Source organism: Notothenia rossii (genome assembly GCF_949606895.1).
Source record: "Notothenia rossii genome assembly, chromosome: 5".
In the NCBI taxonomy this organism is placed as follows: domain Eukaryota; kingdom Metazoa; phylum Chordata; class Actinopteri; order Perciformes; family Nototheniidae; genus Notothenia; species Notothenia rossii.
The window spans coordinates 3,439,100-3,465,276 of NC_136903.1; the positions used below are offsets into that span (position 1 = coordinate 3,439,100).

At 40.9% G+C, this 26,177-nt stretch overlaps 1 protein-coding gene across 1 annotated transcript in view; it reads left to right on the forward strand.

Annotated features, from left to right (window-relative positions):
• Window positions 1–22,752, forward strand: part of LOC307041248 (calcium-dependent secretion activator 2-like) — a 182,756-nt gene extending 160,004 nt beyond the window's left edge. Inside the window, exons 16-19 of the mRNA XM_079684557.1 lie at window positions 162–194; window positions 7,179–7,286; window positions 18,390–18,494; window positions 19,804–22,752. Of these exons, the coding sequence (XP_079540683.1) occupies window positions 162–194; window positions 7,179–7,286; window positions 18,390–18,494; window positions 19,804–19,974 (417 nt within the window). The 3' untranslated portion in view covers window positions 19,975–22,752. The remainder of the gene's footprint in view (window positions 1–161; window positions 195–7,178; window positions 7,287–18,389; window positions 18,495–19,803) is intronic.
• Window positions 22,753–26,177: the final 3,425 nt, after the last annotated feature.

Sequence of the window (26,177 nt, forward strand, 5' to 3'; positions counted from 1 at the left end):
GTGAGTACGCTCCTTTTTGTCCTCGCGAACACAGAGCGCGTTTCTTTCTCCGTCTCTGAGGAAACCTGTTATTTTCTGGAAACCAGATCTCAGCTGAACTCCAGTGTCTTCCTTCCTCACCTTCTCCTCCCCCCCCCCCCCCCCACCCCCCCCTCTGAAAGGTGAAAGCAGCTGCCAAATATGTGGAGGTCCCCGTGAGTCCCGCTGTTTTATTCTTCACCATGTCCATCCTCTTTTCCCCCATATCACTGTTTCCGTGCGCTTTCACACAGTCGAAGAAACGAGGGGAAAGAAATGCAAAGCGTTTTTCTTTGCATTCGCTCACCGTGCCGTGTTTAACATGTGTGAAAGATAAAGAGGTTTTTTTTATTCCGAGCCAAAGATCACACAACAAGTCTTAATTAATTGCACTCTCGTCCTTGGAGATGTGTTTTGCTGAAGTGTCGCTTTGTGGGCGGCAAAGCGTTTAATGAGCGGCGGCGAATGGGCAGGGATCAGAGGAGTTAAAGTGTGGAGGTGACGAGGCGTTCAGGGTGTGAAGGAGAGAGTGGGTTATCTCCACAATTAGATCATGGTGACCGCTCATTTCCTAAAGCAGCGATTAACCAATTCCTCTGAGATTCTTACTTCTTCCATTGTTCGGTTTTATGAATGCTGGCAGTTTTTAAAAGTGTCCTCTGGGATTAAAGATATTCAAACCTCTCAGGCTTCAATCCAAAAGCAATGTGACTACAAGAAGAAGGAGGAAAGGGAACACACATCCTGTCTTCCTCTGAGGAGTTTGGCTGTAAATGAAATGTTTCTGAAGACTATTTTGAGAGCTCTATATTTGGTATAACAGAAGTTGATATGCATGCTATGAGTTCTGCCATCCTCATGAACAGCTCTGTTAGTATGGAGGAAATGATGAATTGATATTAGGATGATGAATTTGCTTTATCTGAAGTTGCCTTTTTAAAAAAAAACGGGGCTGAAACTCAGATGTGAGAAACTCTGAGTCACTGAACAGCTGACAACAACATCTCACCTCCTTAATCCTCTGCCCCGCCCACATATCCCATCATGTTCTCTGGTTCCCGTCCAGACTTCCCTTCTCCCCTGAAATTATAACGTAACCGCTACCTTGGCCTTTTTGGTCTTTTGTGTGGAGGGAACCTGACGCGGGTAATCCTTTTTTAATCCTAGGTGAGGTGGTGAGCAGGTGGGCGGGGCTTCTGAGGTTGGCTCCGCCCCCAACAGCTTTTCACAAAAACAGGAAGCTTTGCTCCCCCGAGGGTTTTCAATTTAGAGACTTTTATTTCTCTGTATTTAAAGCTGGAAATGCCTGTTTTTTTATTTATTTATCCAACAACTGCAACTGATGTATTTATGCCTTTTATATTTGACTTACAATACGAGTGATTTACGAGTGTTTGAACGCTAACTTTTAATTTATTCCACCACAAAAAGGACATTCATAATGATGAAATAGTTCAGTGGTTAAGCTGAGCCTTGGTTAAAACTCACAGGTTTTTATACCTTTTATAATTGTATTAATTTGGTGTATATTGACCAGTTTTTTAAATGTTATTGTATTAATGTTTCTACGGTGACCAGCAGGTGCAAATGCGCTAAAATGGCCCAAAACATTGCCATTAACGGAAACACACTGCAGCTAACGATGCAAATATAAAAATACAATTGTGCCAAAACACAAACATCTTTATTAAAAGTGCACCAGAAACAAAACGTTAAACCAGAGGACACTAAAACGTTAAACGCAAACCGGAGCGCTTGGTGACATTTGGGGTTATAAAGTTGTCCATACTATCAGAAGGAATCACGTGTGAGGTGTGAAAACAATTAAAATCACGTGCGTTTTTCAACATTTTAAACACCTTTGAAATTAAATTGTTCACCTTTCCAAAAAATACATTTGACCTAAGTCCAATTTCAAATACGGCAAAAAGGTTAACCTACAAAACCCTTTAACGTGTGAAATATACAAGTTACTCAAACACATTTAAAAACAAAAGCTAAAATAATATTTGCTTGGAAAAAATATATATATCTTGTGTTCAGAATCTTTTAGCCATTTATTTTAATGAATGTCAAATTCACTCATAATGGATCAACAGAAAACCAGCAAATGTATATTTTCATTATTGTTTAATCATCAAAAATACCCAAAAGGATCTGGTTCATCTCGTTAAAATAAGTTCTGTTGCTCTTCATTAGTAATCACATATTCAATATTTATCAGCCATTTTTTTTAAGGCTTTTTGTCGTAAAAAATAAGCAATATGACTGCTGATGGATATGTACAGTGAGTGAAATCTATTATTAGTTGCATCCGATCCAACCTGATCTCTTCTCTATTAATGCATCTTAAACATTGTTCCCGGTTCATTCGGATAATATCGGGACTTTTTGCCGTGCCAGCACTTATACGTGTACACACGCACCGTGCACCTGGCAGAAGTGAATCCAGGGCAGGAAAGGAGGCCGGTAACAGTGTGTGATTACCTGGCATTTCACTGCCTCCCCCTCCTCACCCACAAACCGCTCATTATCAACGGGCATTATCAAGGGGCCAAACCCCTCCCTGTCTGTATCCCAACACGAACACGTCTTCATTTTACACTCTCTATTTTCTTTTCGATCTTCGTTGTTGTCAAATGTTGACGGGCATCCAGGTGGCCATTATCCCGTGGCGGAGGGGATTACTGGTGTTTGGCTACAGTGCAGAAGACCAAACAGAAAGAGAGGGCAGAGCGTGACAAGAGCTCCGAGCCGCTCGTATCTTTTGTTTTTTCTCTTTCCTCTTCGTGTTAAAGTCTTAATCTCAGTGGCTGGAACTGTGCCGGCGTCTCCGATCTGTCACGCCGCTTTGTCACCTCGTCTGAGCGAGAGAAAGGAGAGGTAAATGATTGAGACTAAGCCTTAAGGGGAAATTGATGTCTCCAGTGACAACAAGGGCAGTAATATGTTGCCAGTGGCACACACACACACACACACACACACACACACACACACACACACACACACACACACACACACACACACACACACACACACACACACACAATCAGGAATGTTGCACTACAGATGTCTCTCCTGCTTTGACCCTGTTCACACTTGTGCGGATACGTTTTTAAAAGTTGATCTCCCTCACTCCTTCCTCCTGTACTTGTTGGAAAGTGGTGGGTGGGGTTGAGGTCAGCGATGTGCAGGCTAGTGAATTCCCTCCAAACCAAATCTGGTAAAAACCTTCTTTTTTTTGTTGCTATCTTTGCGCACGGTGCGTAAAGTAGGGAACACAATGTTGTTTAAAACATCATCTCACAAAGCAACATTTAGATTTCTCTTTTTAGAACTAAGATGTCAGAGGGTCATAGAGTTCAAGTTTGATTTCCTACTGTTGACAAGTCAATGTTTTGTCTCACCTGAAACACGCCTGGTTTAGAAACATAAAGTCCATCGTCTTTGCCAAGAAAGCCTTTAAAATACATCACGGTTTGGTTATTCCTCGGCTGGTCCTCTCCGCACTTCAGCCTCAAACTTGCTTTCACAGCATCCGATGACAAAGCCGTTACGACCAGTTTAGCATCTTGCATAATAAAGCTAACTTTGACTGTTTTCCTCTTTGAACTATAATAACGATTGCTAATTTCTCTGTCTGCAAATGTTAGAATTGCTAATCATCTATTATCTGTAGTATAGTCTTTGACAGGAGTCTTCCTGCTTATCTTAATCCACTGCAAAGTCATGTCTAGAGTTGGCAGATTGAAGACAACTTTCTAATTCCATTTTCAAATGTGGCTTGGCAAGTCTATGCATGTCTGTCCTTTGCAAGCACCTTGATTGATCCAGGGATAGTTCATTCGTTGACCTGGTGCCAGAACATATGAGGCCAAAGAAGACTGAATTTCTACTCTCATATCTACGGCTGTATGTCCACTATCCACCACCTGGGTATCGGTTGATTCTGGTTGGGAATGCTGGCGGGAAAATCTGATAAATCAAAGCCTAAGGCGATCTTTAGTTCTTTAGTTTTTTATTCCGCGACATTGGAAACGTAGGGTTAGGGTTAAGGCTTGTTTGGAGTTGTTGCCAAAAGGCCATGGGCATGTTGTGTTAGCAATTCAAGAATCCACTGGTGGAAAAAGGTTGTGAAGGATAATTATTTTCTTTGGGTCAAGGAGATTCCTGAACCAGCAGTGGAAAAAAACTCCTAGAATCAGGACTCACGAATATTGGGAAGGTTGTAGAGTCAAAGAGTCTAAAGCCCAGTACAAACTCTGTGTAGAGAGTTCAATTCTTACTACAATTGAGACAATCAGTTTGTCATTCCACGAGTGCACACCAATCCACCCTCCGCAATACGTTGTTTGTCAGGAGTTCAATGGCATTCCTTTTAAAGACGCGTGCTGTTAACGGCAGCATTTGTAAATGTGCTTACACAACTGTTCTTGAATCAAATCAATAAGTTTGTTATATTTCTTCGGTCAGCAGTTCTGCTGAGGGAACAGCTCTTGCCACTTCTTGATTAGCCACTAATGGTCATGGCTGATGAAGTAATTTGCATCACAAGGATTATAAACGGACCGTCGCAGACACACAAGTATAAATTGGACTTTAATATGCAACAAGATAACGGCTCGGATTATCTGCCAATACTGAAGATTTGAATCGTCAACATACCACTGCAACTCCTCTGGGTCTAAAGTGTGGATGGAAAACTTGATGAGGAGGAATCGCTAGTTGAGGATAGAAACGCCCCTGACATTCAAACACCGTTCTGAAATGTACCTGCATCGTTGTGGACGTGACCTGGAAGCGTCTGCTGGATCAGATCAGAGGCTTCATGACGAGTCCTGAAACAAACAGGCTTCAGATTCACCGGGTTCATTCTTGTCAAGATTTCTGAGCTTCATTCGACAATCATACTCGATCTGGGACTTTCACTCCAGAGCATTATGGGGATTCTGACAGGCCTGTCAATCAGGGAGCCTCCGCCTCCTCTCTCTGGTTGAACAATACACTCACACCACACACCCCCCTCTTTTCCTAAACACACACTCAGACTCCAGATGCCCTTGCAGCCATGTGACCCCACTTTAACCTCTGGTATCTGCAGGTTTTCTTGTCCGTCTGAATCACAGCTGAGCGTCTCTGACTGATCTCAGGCTGGCTGTTCCAGAGTCCTGAAAGCTGCTGAGACCGTTTTTATCAGGAAATATTTAACAGAAATCATAACATTTATGCACGGCTGCAAAAAGCAATTGGTTTCGTTACAGATTATTTATAAAAGGAATCGTTTGGTCTATAAAATGTGAGAACATAGTGGAAAATGTCCAAACCAGATCTTTAAAAATCTATGTCTTTGAATGTTCTGCTCTGTCAGTCGAAAAACGAATTTACTTTAATATTATATCAAACTGAAAAAGCAGGAAATCCCTATATTTGCAACACCGAGACAGCATTTTAATTACATGAAGAAAGGATCAAAATGTTGTTAAGGATTGTACTGACAGTCGACTAATGGTTGCAGCTCTATATTGAATACGTGTCGGTGTGTTTACTTGAGAAATTCCTTTCAAAAGAAACGGTCTTGAAGTCTTGAAGGCAAAAGTGAGTCTGCACCGACTGCAGTTATTTCTTTGGTTTATCGATATAGTTTTCATCAAAGTTTCCGTGAATCGACGAATGGTTGCAGCTCTTCATTGAAGAAGTCTCGGTACATTGAGACAGCATTTATTTTAAGCGTACTATAGCAGACAAAGTACATTTGATGCTTTTTATTTTCACCAAGAACAAACAAATGTGTCTGATAGTTCCTCCCTTTACGAGATGTGGTGTGTGGTGAATCGTCTGTAAGCTCCCTGCTAAAAGTCCCCTCAGCTGCCTCTGCTCTCCAAACCAAAGTGAAGGCACTAAAGGTGCTGACATCCAGCTCTTTTCTCCAACATTAGCATGTGACAGTTTGAGTTTCTTTAGTGTTGTCTCTGACGAGCAAAAGGTTACAATCCCAAATTCATAATCAGCCTCCAACCTGCCTTTTTGCCTCTAAGTGAAGCCAAAAGGTTTCTGGGTTTTTCTTCGAGGCTCCACTTCCTTGTGTTTCCACGGGGGATCTGACAGCAGAACAACAGCCCCCCCGGGGGGAAGGACGCACGCCGGCTCAGAGAAAACGGGTGTGAAAGATGTCAAAGCAATTACAATAAGCATTACAGTTGTAATCTCCCCTGACAACAGGGAGTGTGAATGAGCAGGTTCACACACTGCTGCCTCTCCCAGCCACACACACACTTCAGAAGCTTCTTGATACTCCAAACACGGAGGAAGTGGATTTATTTTCTTCTTCTTTTCACCAAGCACTCAGCGGGAGATGCTGAACATTTGTTGTGTTTTCACAGTTTACCCGAGTTTGCCTTAATGAAAACCAGTGGGGGAAGTACATTTACCTAAGAACAGTACTTGAGTACAAGTTTGAGGTACTGCCTTTACTTGAGTATTTCCATTTTCCCCATTATACTTCTCCTTCTCCAGTTCAGAGGCAAACGTTTGAGTTTTACTCCGATTGTCTTGATAAAATGGCCTCGGTAATTGTTATCGCAGATCAGTAGAGACTCAATGAGACCGTCAAGTCACGTGTTGCTCTTCAGAGTTTGATAAATACTGAGTTGTTTCATTGACATTGAAATACCAATACTCTAAGGTAAGGCTTTTCTTCAGTCTTTATATATTTCACATTGAACGAGTTATGATCACTTTATTTAAGAGCCTTACTTTATCAACAATTTTCCGTAGTTTGGTCTGTGCAAATGTCTTTTATAATAGATTTTTTTTTCTCCATTGTTTGTTGGTCCGATAGCCCGGTAAGATATCTGTCTCTTGACGTAGGAAACCGTCAATGACACGGCGTCGAGTTATAGAAGCTAGCTGAACTTATCGCAGGACTCTCTTTGTATTGTTTTATGTTTTCCATTATCATCAGGGGGTTTGTTCCATCGTCACCTTCTCCTGTGGTGTGATATCATTGATGATCAGCATGGACGAAGCTTTGCACGATGAATGCCAGGCATGATCCTTTCCACCATCAGGCTGAACGCACTGCATGTTTGACATCGTTCTTCGTATCCTGCCTCTTCCTCCCTGCAGCTCTTCTTCAGGTGTGTGTGTCCTCTCTCCTGCAGAAACCAGGCATGGATCTGGCCGACACCTACATCACCTTCATCCGGCAGAACCAGGACATCCTGCGGGACCGCGTCAACGACGAGCTGTACACCGAGAAGGTGTTCGAGGTGAGTCTAAAACACAGCCGGTTTACCGGTCATACTTTTGGAGTTCTATCGGTTATAATAACGTTGTACTTACGATGTTTATACCTCAGATGAACAATGCAGAAACACAAATACTTTTCTCTCAAGATATCTCAACAAAAATCTATTGTTAGGCTTTTTATACTCTACGTTTTAAACAGCTTGACAAACAGAGGCCTGTACTACGAAGCTGGTTCAGCCTAACCTGGTTATGTTTGAGTTAGCCGGTTGGCCTAATCCAAAACATACGCGCTCTCGCTAAACGGCACTACGACGCGGGTTATCGAGTGGATCGCTCAAGCCAGCCGTGTCCTATCTAGTTAGGTGCGCGTTCACATGAAAGGGGTGGTATTTGGAGCATTCGACCAATCACAAACATGGAGAAGCATACTGACAGCGCCGCGTCATACTTCCTGAATGAAAAGTCAACTATAATATTAGACAAATATGAAGAAGTTAAACTTTAAACATCCATGACTTAAAGAGCAACTTCCAGGTTAAAGACACCTGTGAATAAATGTGTAGGAAAATGATGAATACACTAGATTTTCCCAAAAATATACAGAAATATACACTACAGTGACATCTGGCGTCATTTTTGTAAGAAAGGTTCACTTCCGCATAAAAAAGCCTCGGCACGTGACCTCCCGCGTGTGACGTAACACGGGGGACACAAGGGGGAGAGCGGCCGGTGTAACGTATTAATAAACATGGATCCCAATGCTGGTTTTGACACAGAAGACACAGAAGAAGTTGAACATGAATATTCAAATGCATATGACGGACCACAACCTTATAATTATGAGCCTGCTAGGCGTCCAAGAGACCAGGAGCAGCCAAGGATTAGAAGAAATAACGGCCATCAGAGAGAAATGGAGCTGTGGTGTGAGGAGAACCAGTGGAGAACAGAGCAGCTATCTTGGTGAGTGACCGGCGTTAGCTACAGAATGTTAGCTAACGTCACATCACAACATTGTGAAGTTAGCTATCATATATCAGGCTATAACTAAAGTAGCATTGATAATATAGTAACGTTACTGGCAGGACTGTTGATACTGATCCATAACAGAAACTAATGCGCAAGTATCAGCGTTACCTAATGCAACTCCACACTACGGTGCTGTGTACCGGAGGAGAGACGCGAGATACGGCTGATACTTGACGATCTGGCGAAGAAAAGTTGTGGAGCCTCCGTTGATATGCCGTTGTAAATGGCTTGATGGAAAGCAGGTGTGTAGTCGGGGAGGGTGCACAGCTGATTGCAGCAGGTGAGTGGAGGTTGAGCCGGGAGCCAGGAGTGACAGCCACCACGCCCACACAAACAACACAGACAGGGGGAAACAAACAAACACAAGGGGGGGGGGGGGGGGGGGAGAGAGAAGTAATATGGTTTCCTGATAAAGCTGTGAAGAGTATGTGCTGCAGGGAGGTGGATGCACAACGCACCCAGGAACGAACGCTAGCTCCGGTCCTTTTTACTGTGGACTCGATGTCCTGACAGGCTGGTATTTGTGCAACCTGCACAAACACAATACTGCACCATGATTACAAATGGTGAAATACAATGTAAAACTACCGACAAATACCAGCTACTTAAAACACAACCGCTCTACTCAACGCAACTCTACTATACCCGCGGTCAGAGAGTGAGATGTGTCCCCTGCGTGATGTAATATGACGCGTTTGACGTATGACCTTAAAAAAAAGCCATTTTTAGTAGCAGAGCTCAAAATTGCTCCTTTCCCTCTGAATGTCTCGTAAAACATATCAAATCCTGCATTCACTTTTTTAATTGTAATTTTCAAGCAAGTTTAAGCATAAATGTAGAAAAAATAAAAACATGCAAGATGCTCTTTAAACACTTTATCCAGGATCAAAGCCACATAGCTCCACCTGCAAGGTCAATACAGCTGGTAACAGAACAAGTGTTTGAATGCGTACATTAACAGGTTTATGATATCACTGCCCCGTCTAAGACACGATCTGACTTTAATTACATTTGTCTCGAGTGTTTCGTCAACTTAATGTGTTTAAAATAATACTTCTGCATACAGTATGTGACACTGTGAGTGTTGCACGGCCAGATATGGCTCAGCTGACTCAGATAAGGAGATATATGATACATTATGATGTGATATGCCGCGGACTGTACTTAATGTTACTCTGATCCGGTTACTTATGTTGTGGCAGATATTTAAGTAAGCTTTCTTAACGCTAATGTTATAATAGTCAGATTGCTCTGAAGATGGGAGGTGATATTCTATTAATGTTCACGTTCACACAGTCGGTGATTTTTGCCGGCCGTCTTTCCTGCAACGGCAGTTTTTCTGTATTTCCTTTCTCCTGTAATATGACTTGATCGCTTTAAACTCTGCATACTGAGCTCTGATTGGTCAGCAGGCGGTGCTTTCACTGAGTTGAGCTCTTAGCCTGCAACCTAACCTGCTCCGGAGCAGGCTAGCCGCTCAGCATAAGTTACCATGGAGATCTAGCCTGCTAAAAAGAGAACCAGCTTCGTACCGTAGGACCGGAGACTCAGAGTTTTCCCTGAAGTTAGCCGGCTAAGGGAAAATCCTGCTTCGTAGTACAGGCCTCTGGTCTTTGCTTCAGTTTTTTATTCATTTCTAGGTTATTTCACTCAGACAAGTTGACAATCAGAAAGCATTGTACTGTATCTCGCACTGAAGCCGGGTAAACTGTCATGGTGGGAGTGTGACCGACGAACAGACCAACGTTTGCAGTAAACCTTTGAATCAGCAGTGAGTTGAATAGCCGCTATGAGCGTGTAACAAACAAGAAGTCAATGCTTATGTTTTCCTGACAGGTAGCGTTTGTGTTTGTGTGAATAATGACTCAATTAAATATCAACTTCACATGTACCTGCTGCAGGTAAACACCGAACACACTTATCTTAACCCTTTATTGCTTACTGAGTGTAAGTTGTAATTGATGTTGACTCCAGTTAAAGCATCATTACCTCCACCAAGGAGGTCATGTTTTCTGTTCAGGTAGTTAGCTTTAAGCAGGATAAAAGGAAAACTAGCCTGATTTACAGGAAACTAATCGAAAGGGAAAAGGAAGAAAAAGGGATCATTTGCAGCGAGGCGGCCATTACAAGTTTCATGCTCTCCACAAATATAAAAATGATATTCAAAAAATATTCCACAGTGTTTTCTGAAGGAGGAAGCTAATCCAGAGCAGATAATAAAATTGCCCGGACTTCTTTCTGTGGATTGATTGGACTGCACATAGTCCCTTGATCCTCCTTAGCAACAGTATGTTATCCTTAGCAACGATCTCTTAGCAGAAATTAGCAGTCTCTGTAATGTTAAAATTGACCAATCAGAATAGAGTATCCAGCTAAGCCCTGTAAAAAGAATGACACAAATCAAATCATTTGATTGCTGTCCGATTTTGTACTATTTAAAACAAATGGAGGACACGTTGACGATAATGTTTTACTGCATCAGATCTTTTCATACGCAGTAGCTACCTGTCTAGAAAGCCCACCTCACTGATAGAGACCTCCACACACACACACACACACACACACTGCTCACACACAGGGAGGTGTGTATGTTCTCTCAGAGCTTTCATTGTGCCGCAGCAGCAGGTCGCTGTGAGCTGAAAACACACACCGCTTCTGTTGATCTGTTTATCACTTAGGAACCAAGAGAGCCGTCTACACACACACACACACACACACACACACACACACACACACACACACACACACACACACACACACACACACACACACACACACACACACACCCCTCCATCGTCCATCCCACACCGTCCCTCTTCCTCACACACCACCTCTCTCCAGGATTCAGATTTATAAAAATATTTCCAAACATGCCCCAGCTCTCCGCCGTGCATCAAAGCAGCGGACATGGCAGCTCAGAGCCTCGGACACATTAGCAGCACGAAGCCGAGCGATGGATTTCTGCCACCCGCCGCCTCCTGAGGGTTCAGAGCATTGTAGCCGAGGCTCCAGAGTGTGTGTGTGTGTGTGGGGGGGGTGTGAGTAGAAGGACTCTAATGGAGCTCAGAAGCAGCCAGTCATGCACCGAGGAGGAGCCGACGCTGGGCCTCCAAATGTCTCAGCCTTTCAACGTGAAACACACACACACACACACACACACACACACACACACACACACACACACACACACACACACACATACGCACACACCCATCCCCGATGTGTTGAATCGTAATTGACAGCCTGTATATTCTTGACTGTAAACAAAGACATCTTTAAAGTCTTTATTCTCTTCTCCTTTTTGTCCTAAATTTCAACAAACAACAACATTCCTCCCACGCTGTTTCCACAACTAATCCAAAAAGATGTACACTAATATGTGTGTATTTTTATGCCGCGCAAACTCGGATCAACGCAACATTCCCACACATGACATTTTGCTTCTCTGCGCCAAAAATGTGATTTAGCAAAAAGAAAATGTTAATACTGGTCTGACATATTTTAGAACCATGTTATTAAATGTTATACTAACCTATCCTGCTACAAATGCTGCTTTCATCCTCATTCCCCGATACAAAGACAACTTTAAAGGCCCTCTGCACACACACACACACACACACACACACACACACACACACACACACACACACACACACACACACACACACACACACACACACACACACACACACACACACACACACACACACACACATAGAGAAAGTAAATCTTGTGTTGAGACAGCAGCATCAGGCCTCCAGCCAGGTGCATTATGGGTATGCAATTGTCTTGTTTACGTGCGTCTGAGCAAGTCAAATTCATGTTGGAGCCTTTTTTTCAAGCAGGAGCTTTATCAACACAGACGGAGGTAGAGTAGAAAAAAGAGTGTGTGTGTGTGTGTTGAGGGGGGGTCTCTGCACGCAGCTGTAAACACTTTTTCTGTGTGTGCATGCTCACATGTGCCTCTCCATCTATTTGTGTACAAGTGCTCACCAGGGAACGTCTTTGTGTGGATAAGGAGTGTAATGCATGCCCACACACACACACACACACACACACACACACACACACACACACACACACACACACACACACACATTAGCAGTCAAATCACCTTAATGAAGCGTTTTAGAGGACAAACCTGCAGGCTGTCAAAGAACATAAATAAACGAGATGTGGATTCAAGTCCTAGAATCCACAAATCAGTCTTTAACGATATTATTATTCTTTTCAACAAGATCAAATATTTGAAGTTTGTTTTCTTGTTGCAGGTTTAGAAAAAAGAAGTGATATATTGGCTCAATAATTAAGGAAAAGACCTTAAAGAATTACAAATATTTTCATCATCCTTGTTTTTCTTTTTAGAAAATAAATAATTTTAGCGATGAGTGTTTTTTTGTTGCTCAAAGACGAATCCTTTTGTATCCAATACAGAATACCCTTTTATTTTTACTACAGTGCTTCATTTGTTCTGTTGCTTTGGTATCTATATTTTCTAGAATTTTGCAATCTGTTTCTCACCACATGTCAGCACCAGATTCAAGACAACGACTTATAAATAATAATAATAATAATAATAATAATAATAATAATACATATTTAAATGAGAGACTTAATATTTAATTATTTTACAAAATGACTGTTTTTTTTAGCCAAGCCTTGACAATGTGTGAGATGTTTAAATGACATCATTACTGTGACTCCAGCAGGAAGCCTCTCCTCTTCATCACGTAGAAATTGTTTCTGACAAGACCAATGCAGCCCCCCCCCCCCCCTTTTATACCCTCCATCTGTTTCCCCTCTCGTCCTCTAATCAGCTCAATTAAGGAGGGTCTTCGTACTCAATTTCCACGACAGCTAACGCGGCGCGCGAGGCGAGCGTCGGGCCGATGATTATCCGCTACTCGCCTCCCAGAGACTCAGAGAAATTGAGAGTGGGGGAGGAAGAGGAGAGAGAAGTCAGAGGAAATCATCCCAGGAGCAGCAAACATCGTCCAGTAATTTCAACATGGTCGAGCATCTGTTAGCACGGCGAGCCGATTAGCACACGACTCAAACTGCAGCGTTGTGTTTCGGGTCGGGAGAGGAGGAGGAAATGAGGAAGAGCAGACGTCAGTGATGGTGGAGGAATCTGTCATCCGCAATGAAAGCTTAATGGATGTCTCTGCTGATACACCAAGAGAGTGGAAAATAGCTTTACTTTACTTGAGTATTTCCATTTGATGCTACTTTATTCTTCTCTTCATTTATTTTAAACATTACTTATTATGGCTTCGTTTGAATACTCGATCCTGGTCAATTTCAACATTCCTCGATTTTTTGCTAACAGATCGTTGTTAAGGAGAACAAACTGTTGCTAAGGAGCATTAAGGGACTGTGTGCAGTCATATCAATCCGCAGAAAGAGGTCCGGTCAACTTTACGTCGGCTGTGGAAAACAGTCTTGTTTTCTCCATCAGAAAACTTTGTGGAGTTCTTGTTTAATATTTATTTTTGATATTTGTGGAGAGAAGGAAACTCTGGATTGATGATGGCTAAACTGTCTTCAGTAAAGAAAAGAAAAAGAGAAGAGGTTAAAAGAAAATCAGTTGACAGGAAGTAAACACTAACAGGAAACAGTAGAAAAAGACAGACAGGAAGTAAACACTAACAGGAAACAGTAGAAAAAGACAGACAGGAATTAAACACTAACAGGAAACAGTAGAAAAAGACAGACAGGAAGTAAACACTAACAGGAAACAGTAGAAAAAGACAGACAGGAATTAAACACTAACAGGAAACAGTAGAAGAAGACAGACAGGAAGTAAACACTAACAGGAAACAGTAGAAGACAATATGGTCTAGGTGCGGCCGCGGACAGTACACAACACTACACGACACTACGCGACACGCCCACCTGACACGACACTACGGTGGCTGAAAAGGGTCTAGCTGCGGCCGCGGACAGTGGAGGTTGAACCAAGCCCCCGGGAAGTGCGCCAAAGTGCGCCGGAGTCTGATGAGAATATTCGTTGTGGCCAAACTGCGGTACTACACTTCCGTTAGGTTGCTGGGCCCGGAAACACTTTTTCCCATTGACTTACATTGGGAAAGAGTGGTCTGTAACTCGTTGGATCATTTTTTTTAAACTAAATAAACTACCCAGTATGAACACTTGTATAGCCCTTATTAAAAACATTCAGTCCTCAAGTTGTAAAATGTGCTAATAAAGTTATTCTGAGAGTTATTTTCCTCTGCTTTATGAACGGGGATCCAACCCACGGGACCGCGCCGCCCGGCACGTTTACGTTACGTGTTCGGTACTACATGAGTTTCTCTTTACTCATGGATGCACAATAACAACGGACACTATCGCCTTACTGCCCACGGAGCTGTAATAATGGAGATATTGCACATGTTTGCTGTAATTCATCATTTGTAAAATATTATACTACATGGGCTGTATGATGTAAATCTCGTCAATTCGCTTTTAACGGTAGTGCCTCTCAGCCACCGTAGTGTCGTGTCAGGTGGGCGTGTAGTGTCGTGTAGTGTCGTGTAGTGTCGTGTAGTGTTGTGTAGTGTTGTGTACTGTCCACGGCCGCAGCTAGACCCTTCTCGTAGAAGAAGACAGGCAGGAAGTAAACACTAACAGGAAACAGTAGAAGAAGACAGACAGGAAGTAAACACTAACAGGAAACAGTAGAAGAAGACAGACAGGAAGTAAACACTAACAGGAAACGATGGGTGTTTCCCAATGTCGAGGAAGGATACTCCAGAGCCACTATTTCAAGCATACTACGTCATCGAGTGCCGGCGAAGGACTGTTCCAATGTCCAGGCTCCTTGGAATTCTACCGAGTCCGGCGTCCTTCGTTGCGGGAAATTTCGAGGCTGCACATGTGTATCCTCTGCGGTCTTAAAAATCCCCACAATGCTTTGCGCACGGAAATCTGTGGCGGAAAATGTAAGGCGGGGCCTCCCATAGCCTGTTCCACTCTTAATTTTCCGAATGCCAGGAAGGATTCTTGCCTCGCTTCTGAAGGAAGTGACTCGGAAGACATGTCCTACCAAGCAAGCGTCCTCGACATTGAGAAACACCCATGGACTCTGGCAGAGTTTAAAGACTTGACATATTAAGGAAATGTGAAAAATGTTGGACATTTAAACATTTCGTTCAGTGCTGCTGTCATTTTAAGATACGTTGATGTCGCTGCAGTTTCAGTTGTTGGTACTTTTGATATCGGAAGGAAAACGATCATTTTTAAGCCAATAGTGTGTCAGTGAAATCCAGAGTGCAGGACTTTGACTTGCTATGGAGTATTAGAAATAATAAATGAGAAGAAACAAGCCGTTAGAGACCTCCAATGCGCTTTCCGTTAGTAAAAAAACAATGTGGGTTTCCATCCCATTTATTCGGATCCGCTGCATCATTGAATGTCTTTTTATTCTCATCAACAGATTTTTGTTGTCACTCGTTTTTGCATAATCCTGCTCACAACGGAGAAGTGAAACCTCCTTGACTGTGGCTCAAAGAAAGTAGAACTCCATTGAATACAGACTAGATAAAATAAATAAAACACAAAGTAGTCTTTTATGTCAGTGTCTATAAATATAAATAAATAGTCAATTGATTGCAATGCTAATTTTGTTGATGTGCATTTGCTGTAGGGTGGCCCAAATTGAAATGTGTGTCTGTGGAAATTGATAATGTTTACCATTTAGAGGTCAAAATTGGTGCTCATCTCAAAGATGTGTTTCCTAAACAAACAGAATTGAGGAGGAAATGAGATAAATCAGAGTTTGAAGCACAAACACACTCCCTGTTCGCTGCATATACTGCTAGCTCACATTACCTGTAGGAGGCAAAGCAATACAAAGTGCAGAAATACTCGCATCTGCACGACTTATGGAAACAGCGGTGGCATCTTAAAGTGCGTCAGAAAACCCTTTCCTCTTCACAGCGTGGAGCACATGCAAACAACAGCCTTCAAATGACATGGAGACACTTTCTCTGAGAGCAGACTCACTGTCTGTAAGACCTCTGATTGAAAGTCCACATTCATTCTCTTTTGCTTGACACTGCTTCATTACTTTAACATAATTAAAGGAGACGGTGTCGCTCCCACAATAAATGGATTCAAATATTTGCGTGACCCCCGAATGATCACGGGCGTGTTTTGGCTTTTGTCAAGTGCATTAAATAACCTTTGGACGGCTTTTATCTCTCAAATTGGAAGGTAATTGCAGTCCTTGTCGGTGTGAAATGAAGTCTGTTGAGGCAGATCTGAATATTACGGGTCATTACGGTGTCAGAGCAATTTCCCTCTGCGTTCTCGCTGGGTGGTGGGAGGTGTGAAGGGAGAGAGTTTAATGAAAATTACAAAGCAAGAACCTGATTATTTCTCAGGTCGACGCAGAGCCGTGAACTCTTCTTCCCCTGACACGCTGCATTCAGGAGTTTCACAGTAAATTGGTACCTTTTTTAAATAAATAAATAACTGTTCCTCTCTCTCTGAGTTGTGCCGTTCGGATGCTGCTCATCCTTTGACCTCGGGTTGAAGCATTGTGTTTCTAAAGACAGCTCTGAACTCTGAACCCAAACCATTAACCGCCCTCTTTCGCATCACCATAATGTTCTTTTTATGTATGTTCTTTTTAATCATATTTAAAGAAACTCCTCAAGGTGTTTGCTCTCGGTTTTCTGACTTCAAAAACATCCGCTTTCTGCTGGTTTCTGTGAATAATGTGCTCTGGAGCTCGGGGGTCACTTCCTTTACACTGCGAAATGTGTTATACTCAGCCTGTAGATGTATGGTAGCCTCCGAGGGTCATGTGTCATCCCTTGTATTACTCCACTCTAAAGGTTAAGGCTGTTACAAATCAAGGTTTTGGCTTAATGTGTCTCATTGTGAAACTCAAAACTAATAATAATCCACTTTTTGTGTTTTTTCAGGAAAGTCAAAGCTTGTTAAAAGTGTGTTACGGTGGATAGATGGATTATAGATGGATTGAAGCGAATAGGAACAAAAACAACTTTCTTTTACAGATACAAAGTGAAAAGTCTGTTTTGTGTCAGTTTCAGGATCTTTTCACTTCTCCTAGTTTGAGTTTTGGTAGGAAATATTAAACCTTGACAACTTTGCTTTCAAGAAAATGCTTTATTATGTTATTACTTTTTGTCAACTTGGGTCATCGCTTATTATCGTACTCTAACATTGAGGTTGTGTCCAACTTATAACTAAAAATTATTCAGGTCATTTACACATAAAATAAGTCGTTAGGGTAAAAAGTGTTTAGGTCATGCACATATATCGTACTATAGGTCGATAACGTAAAAATGCTCAAGGTAATTTCTGTATATCGTACAATTTGTCCATAATGTAAAAAGGTATCCAGGTAATTTACATACAATAAACAATTGACATCGATCCGGATCACGTCCATATTCAGTCCGATCGAGGTCATGTCAACATATCATAAGATAATACGATTTATTGTACGATATGTTTACGACGTGAAAAGTATTGAGCTCACGTTCCTATATCAAACAGTCATTTGATAACGTAAAAGGATCGTGTTCATGGTTATATATTCTGTGATAGATCAATAGCAATAAAGTCATTGTTACTTTATCGTTGATCACTTTAAAATAGTTGAGGTCATGTCCATATATCGGACGATAGGTTGATAACGTAAAAATGATCAAGGTCATTTCTGTATATCGTACAATTTGTCCATAACGTAAGAACTTATCCAGGTCATTTACATACGTCATACAATAAACAATTGACATAAAAACGAACCGGATCACGTCCATATTTAGTCCGATCGAGGTCACGATTTATTGTACGATATGTCTACGACGTGAAAAGTATTGAGCTCGTGTTCATATATCAAACAATCAATTGATAACGTAAAAGGATTGTGTCGTGTGATGGATCAATAACGTTAAAGTAATTGTTCCTTTATCGTACATTAAGGTCATGTCCATATATGACGACTAGATAACGTAAGAATTGTTATATATTGTAGGATAAGCTGAACATGTGTGTTATAATCCATAATTGCGCAGAAACACCATGTGACCACATCACTGTGTTTTTGTTGTTGTTTACAGCAATGGTACAGCAGCTCTGTGAAGTTGGTGTGTGTTTGGCTGACGGACAGAATGGACCTGCAGCTGCACGTCTACCAGCTGAAAACACTCATCAAGATCGTTAAGGTACGAACTGTTTTAAGATCCACAGAACCAGAAACTGGGTCCAAAACAAGCAGGTTTTAAATTCACATTTCTCTAACTTTTGAGTCTCCTTTTCTCTGCTGTAAAAAGAAAGGCAGTGAAAGAGCCTCAGACTGGCAGAACATTGTCTTCAAATGACGTCTTATTCACGGTAAAACAGCCAGAAGTGACATTGAAGAAGAACAACAACAAGAAAAATACGGACGAATCAAACGAGGAGTGTCCTTGAAGCAGCAGCGCTGAGAAGAGGAAGGGAACCAAAAGCTCAACTGAGACGCTTTGTCTTTTCATTGTTTGCTAATGTGCAGAGATGCGCGAGTTTAACTTGAAAGCAAATAGACGAGGAATTATAATGGCTTCTGACTGAAGGTAAAAAACCCTTTTGACGCCTCGGCCGACACATAAAAGACTCGGTTTGTCCTTGAGCTTTTTGTCCTTTCAGACGCAGAACGGCAGCTCCCTCTTCCTCCTCCTCGATGCATTCCTCAGACGCTCTGTTTCCTTCTTCTATCTCCTGAAACAGAAGAACTATCAAGACTTCAGGCCAAAGGGATCATTTCATTTCGTTGTGTCCCTAGGCGAGTGTCTTGCCCAGGGACACAACCACGAAATGAAATTGAACCTGTAATCCCCTGATCCGAACACCAACGCACTAGCCCACTGCGCCACAGCCTCCTGTGTCAGTACGACAGGCTGCTGGGTCAAAATGATGACAGTACTTTCCATACATATCATAAGTACAAATGATGGAGGTCATTTCCATATATCGTACGATAAGTCAATAACAAGAAAAAGATCATTTACATATAACGTAGAAATTCTCAAGAATGTTTCCATATATCTTTTTGATACCTTTAAATGGTCGAGGTCATGTCCACATATTGTACGATAAGTTGATAACGTAAAATGGTTATAGTCATTTCAATACAGTATGTCGTACAATTAGTCAATAACATGAACATGTTGTACGATGGGTAGGGAAAGTACCCAATTCTTTTTTTCAAATTTATTTTTTTCATATTTATTGTCTATAAGTTAATAATGAATAAATTATCAATGGTATTATAATTGGTAAATGATGAAGAGGTCTATCTATATATTATCACATTATTTTCTATTGTATGATAAATGAATAATGATTGAGTCTTTTCTATATATGGTACAACAAGTTAATATTAAGACTCAATCTCCCCGCTAAGTTTCTTCCAAACTGCATTTCTAAGATGCTCTCTGTTATTCCCTCCCTTCCCCTGCTTCCTTGTCTCCTTCCTTGTCTCCTTGTCTCCATCAGAAGACGTACCGTGACTTCCGGCTGCAGGGCGTTCTGGACGTCTCGCTGAACAACAAGAGCTACGAGACCGTCTACAACCGTCTGACGGTGGAGGAGGCGACCGCCGCCGTGAAGTCTGGAGACGGCCTGCAGGGGATCAGCATGAGAGACAGCGACCAGGAGGACGACTGAACACACACACACACACACACACACACACACACACACACACACACACACACACACACACACACACACACACACACACACACACACACACACACACACACACACACACACACACACACACACACACACACACACACACACACACACACACACACACACACACACTTCATACCGTCACACACACATCCTCTCTGAAGGACCAGGACCTTCCATCACACTGTGAGTTATGTTCTAGATCAGGGGGGTCCAAACTTGTATCACTGAGGTCCACATAATAATAATAATAATATAATAATAAACTATATTTGTATATAACCTTTCAGAATCAGAATACCTTTATTAGTCCCACAGAGGGGAAATGTACATTGTTACAGCAGAAAAGAGCCAAAGACAGCTTAATGTTACCTAAGAAACATGCATGAAAAAATATTAAATATGACAAAATGTAAGAAAGTTACACAATTTACAAAAAATACAAAAATGTATCAGCCCGGTATATATTTCACAGTAGTTAACAGCATATATATATATATATTGCACATAGTTGGTATTTAACAACAAGTGGTGTTATAGTATTTCATGCACAAAGAAGCTCAACGTACTTTACAGAACACAAGAAGAAAACATTCAGTTCAATTCAAAGGTTGTATTGTCATGTGTACAAAGCTGCAGAGTAGAGATGGCAGTGACATGATAAAGTACAAAATAACAAGTTGTGGAAAAAGTCTATATACACGTAAATAGAATATGATATGTACGAGAACAGAATATGAAATATACATAACAACAGAAATAAAAAGATAATTGTAATAAAAATGCCATAATTCTAATCAAGGTTAAAGAAAAACTAGATTATACTCAGGCTGTAGTTTGGACACCCCTGTTGTAGATGAAGAAGTGTGAAGCAAAGTCATCGTGGCTGAACGTCCTAGTAAAAAAAAAACTCTTGCTCATTGCCTTGAAACTGCTGAGAATGTACGGGAAGTAAAAAAGAGGCGTGGTTTCAGACGGACCAATCCCTGTCCTCCCTCGCTCGCCTGCAGGACAGGAAGCCCCGCCCCCTTCAACACGCAGCCATACTCTGATTGATGTCAATTTGTACAGCGATGGCCGTCAGTGCATTTTCTTCCTGTTGTTTCTTTTCCATCGTCATGGTCGTAGCTTATTGTTCAAAAACACTGACAGTTCTTGGTGACTTTGTCGCCTTTTAACGTTGTTTTTAATCTACAGCAACGGCAGCAACAATCAACTGAAGAGATTTGTTTTTATTTGACAGGAAGCTTGGATTGGTAAGGTTCTGTTTCAATCAATAACTCTTTCCTTGTCTCTTTAAAGTAGAGACACTACATACTGATATACACCTGAACATCAGCAGGAGAGGACTCTTTAAAGTAGAGACACTACATACTGATATACACCTGCACATCAGCAGGAGAGGACTCTTTAAAGTAGAGACACTACATACTGATATACACCTGAACATCAGCAGGAGAGGACTCTTTAAAGTAGAGGCACTACATACTGATATACACCTGAACATCAGCAGGAGAGGACTCTTTAAAGTAGAGACACTACATACTGATATACACCTGAATATCAGCAGGAGAGGACTCTTTAAAGTAGAGACACTACATACTGATATACACCTGAACATCAGCAGGAGAGGACTCTTTAAAGTAGAGACACTACATACTGATATACACCTGAACATCAGCAGGAGAGGACTCTTTAAAGTAGAGACACTACATACTGATATACACCTGAACATCAGCAGGAGAGGACTCTTTATAGTAGAGACACTACATACTGACATACACCTGAACATCAGCAGGAGAGGACTCTTTAAAGTAGAGACACTACATACTGATATACACCTGAACATCAGCAGGAGATGACTCTTTATAGTAGAGACACTACATACCGATATACACCTGAACATCAGCAAGAGAGGACTCTTTAAAGTAGAGACCCTACATACCGATATACACCTGAACATCAGCAGGAGAGGACTCTTTAAAGTAGAGACACTACATACTGATATACACCTGCACATCAGCAGGAGAGGACTCTTTAAAGTAGAGACACTACATACTGATATACACCTGAACATCAGCAGGATTCAACTCCAAGCTCTTGATATGTTGCTGCTCTGCTGTAGTTTCTGAACTCTCCGTAGCTCAAAATGTCCCAAACAACCATCGGCCTCAGGTGGTGAAACGTGCAAAAAAATGAAATATTTCTACAGTAGTTGGAAACTGTGAAACGGACTGAATCAGGAAACAAATCTACGCAGGTCTACACACAAAAAGTCTCACAAAAGGTTGAAATTCTCTGAGATTTGGGGAATAATCGTCCAGAATCACGACTACATGTTGATGTAGTTTCTGTTCATCGTGAAACTTACTGTTGTGAAGAATAATGTTGAGCTGTAGAGTTGATATGGTCGTACTGCATCATGTCCAACATCGATCAAAGTCTTAGAAACGTACCGACGAACTGCAAACATCGGGATTTTTTTTTTAACAAGAACATTTGAACAGATCATCTCGGATGTTTCTCACTCACTGCCGTCCGTTTTCGTGTCGTTGTTGAGAAAAAAAAGACCGTGTTTAACAAGCTGCCGTTTGTTCACCTGTCAGATCCAGTGTGTGTCAGTGCCGCTTCGAAGGACAACAACTGAAGGACAAAAATACTATATGAAGAAGTATATTTATATTGTCTTATTGTGCACCTGTTTTGTTCAGGTGTCTAAATGTCACTATTAAAAGTTTTTTTAAAGCACCTGTGTTTTCACCTCGTGGGTTTTTTAATTGTCTTCACCAGGGCCGTTTCTAGCTGTTTGGGGGCCCTAGTTTTTACACTTTTTTAACAAAAATGGGGATATTTCAAAGCCTTTCAGAGGATCTGTTCCACTTTAAGAGGAAAACAGGCTAATTTCACGAAAACCAAGAAATTAAAACGTACAAAAATGATATTAAAAATGTAAACAATAAGGCTCCTCTACGTCAATGAATACAAGAGATGCAGCATTTACTCAACAATGTATAATTTACATTTGTCATCTTCCTCAGACATCACTGATTGGCTGACAGCCCAACGATGATTTGGACTTAATTACCCCAAAAACACAAGCCACAGCTTTGCTATCATTGCAGTTTAGTCGTGTTTTTATCCTACATTTGATTGTTATGCTCATCATCATCATCATCATCATCATCATCATCATCATCATCATCAGCTTTAGCTTTATTTACAGAGACTTTTGGTCAATGTTGTGGTCCATATAATGCTTCACCGAACACAGGAGGGGGCTTGGCTGTCTACAAATAAAGACGGCTCATTTGTATTCTTCCCAAATATATTGAGGCTGAACCTGAACTTTCATCTTGGGGGCCCCCTAGTGGCCGCGGGGGGCATGTGCACAGTCCACCTATAGGAAGAAACGGCCCTGGTTTTCGCCAAAATGATGATGTTCTTGGTTCATCTGTCTTTGTGCAGGATTACAAACAAACGATTGCCTGTTCACAAGAATGAGTGGAAGAGTGTAGCATCGGCCGAGGATTAACACGTTACATTTTGGACGGAAAAGTACTTTTTAAAATGTGTTAAACTTGGACATTTGTCCATGGCGGCATTCTGATTTCCCTTTGAGTTTTTTATAGTTTTTCACTCAGTCAAAATAGCTTCTTCATCTTTTGGTTTGTTTTTATATCAAGGATACTTAAAGTTTATTTTATACAAATCCAGAGCAATTATATAATTTTTGGGAGGAATTTTGCGAAGCTTTGAGCAATTTAATTTAATTTGAAGACGTCTCCTTTATTTTTTCACATTTACACTGAACCATTAATTGATGTTACGAATAATCCCGACTGTTATTACTTTAAGCTGCTTTTCAAATGCCTTCATGTTATTTTCCCTTTTATCTAATTTTAAAGGCTCTGAAGCGGGGGGGGTCGGGGGGGTCAAACTCAACTTGATCGCGGGCCACATCAGTGGTTTGGTTGCACTCAAAGGGCCGGCTGTAACTTCAAGACTATATAAAAATACATATATAAACATTTAATAAATATAAAAGTATGTATGATATTACATTATTGCCTCTGCATTGTATTATTATCAGATAGGGTAATAACTTAATAATTAACTACGTCTGAAAGCAGAAGTCTAGCACAAATAATTGCAAGTCTCTTTAGTGAGAATGTCACAAAAATGATTTTAAAATAAAATTCAAATTCTGGAGGGAAAAAAAGTCAAATTCTGAGAAGAAAGTCACATTTGAGATGCATTGTGGGACATGTAGTTAATGGCCAACGTGCTTCTGTAAATCGACATGTAACCGTATAATAATAAATATATATTATATTCTTTGCATGCTCTTGTGGGGCCGCATCAAGTGAAGTCACGGGCCGGATTTTGTCCGCGGGCCTTGAGTTTGACACCCCTGCTCTGAAGGGAATTTAAAAGCAGTTTTCAGTAGTTACTTCATTAAATCAAACCTCCCTTTATATTTTATGAATTTGGATCAAGCTGCTTTTAATATGGCTTCATGCTATTTTCTCTCAGATCTAAATATAAAAGGTTTGAGGGAATTTAAAAAGCCTTTTCACTCGTTAATGGATTCAAACAATAATCCCTTTATATGACATCAGCAAGAGAGAACTCTTTAAAGTAGAGACACTTGATATACACCTGAATATCAGCAGGAAATGACTCTTCAAAGTAGAGACACTACATACTGATATACACCTGAACATCAGCAGGAGAGGACTCTTTAAAGTAGAGACACTACATACTCATATACACCTGAACATCATCAGGAGAGGACTCTTTAAAGTAGAGACACTACATACTGATATACACCTGAACATCAGCAGGAGAGGACTCTTTAAAGTAGAGACACTACATACTGATATACACCTGAACATCAGCAGGAGAGGACTCTTTAAAGTAGAGACACTACATACTCATATACACCTGAACATCAGGAGAGGACTCTTTAAAGTAGAGACACTACATACTCTTATACACCTGAACATCAGCAGGAGAGGACTCTTTAAAGTAGAGACACTACATACTGATATACACCTGAACATCAGCAGGAGAGGACTCTTTAAAGTAGAGACACTACATACTGATATACACCTGAACATCAGCAGGAGGGGACTCTTTAAAGTAGAGACACTTGATATACACCTGAATATCAACAGGAGAGGACTCTTTAAAGTAGACACTACATATATACGCCTGAACATCAACAGGAGAGGACTCTTTAAAGTAGAGACACTACATACTGATATACACCTGAACATCAGCAGGAGAGGACTCTTTAAAGTAGAGACACTACATACTGATATACACCTGAACATCAGCAGGAGAGGACTCTTTAAGTCTTTGTTTTCTGGTATTTCCTCTTAAAGAAGGTGTTATTCTCCATTTCCCTTTAATCTTGCAGGTTTAAGGGTTTTATTTTAAGGGCTTCTGTTCCTTTGGAAACTGTCGCTGGCGGCCGTCCATCAGCTTCCTTTTCTCTCCTCATTAAAATGAGCATCAAACATTTCCCTGCCGCCGCTGTCACAAACAGAGCAAGGACACATTATTAATAATTACAATTATTATTATTTCAATAGAAAGGCTGTGATTGGTTTCAACTTAGATTCCAGTAAAGAGAGAAAAAAATTAAACACATTTTCCATCCAGATTTTAAAAAGGAACGTTTTGTTCATGATTATTAAAAAACATGAAACTGAAAGATTAAAAAACAATAAAACACAAATATTTAAAGCTCATATTAATATATAAATTAATTCAGCAGGAGATAAGACGTAAATGATAAGGTTATATAATTAATTACTCTGCAGAAAAAAGACACATCACTGTCAATAATAATTTGACGATAATGAACATTTGCACTTTTTTGTTCTATTTCCATATAAATTATTTCCATATGTGTTTTGCAGAATTGCTTCGATTCACATATAACTCCTGTCTTAATTATACTTCACATTACACATTGAATTACCTTTATTCCACTCCCTCATTATTAACTGGCTTTCTGATGACACATCTTAATGCAATAAGATCTTTGAATGCCTTTTGTTGCTGCCAAAAAACTGATTATATTGTTAGTATTATTATTATATATTTAAAGCAATAATGGCAACACTTTAATTTCCGTTTACGTAGTTGATAAGCGCTTTATAAGC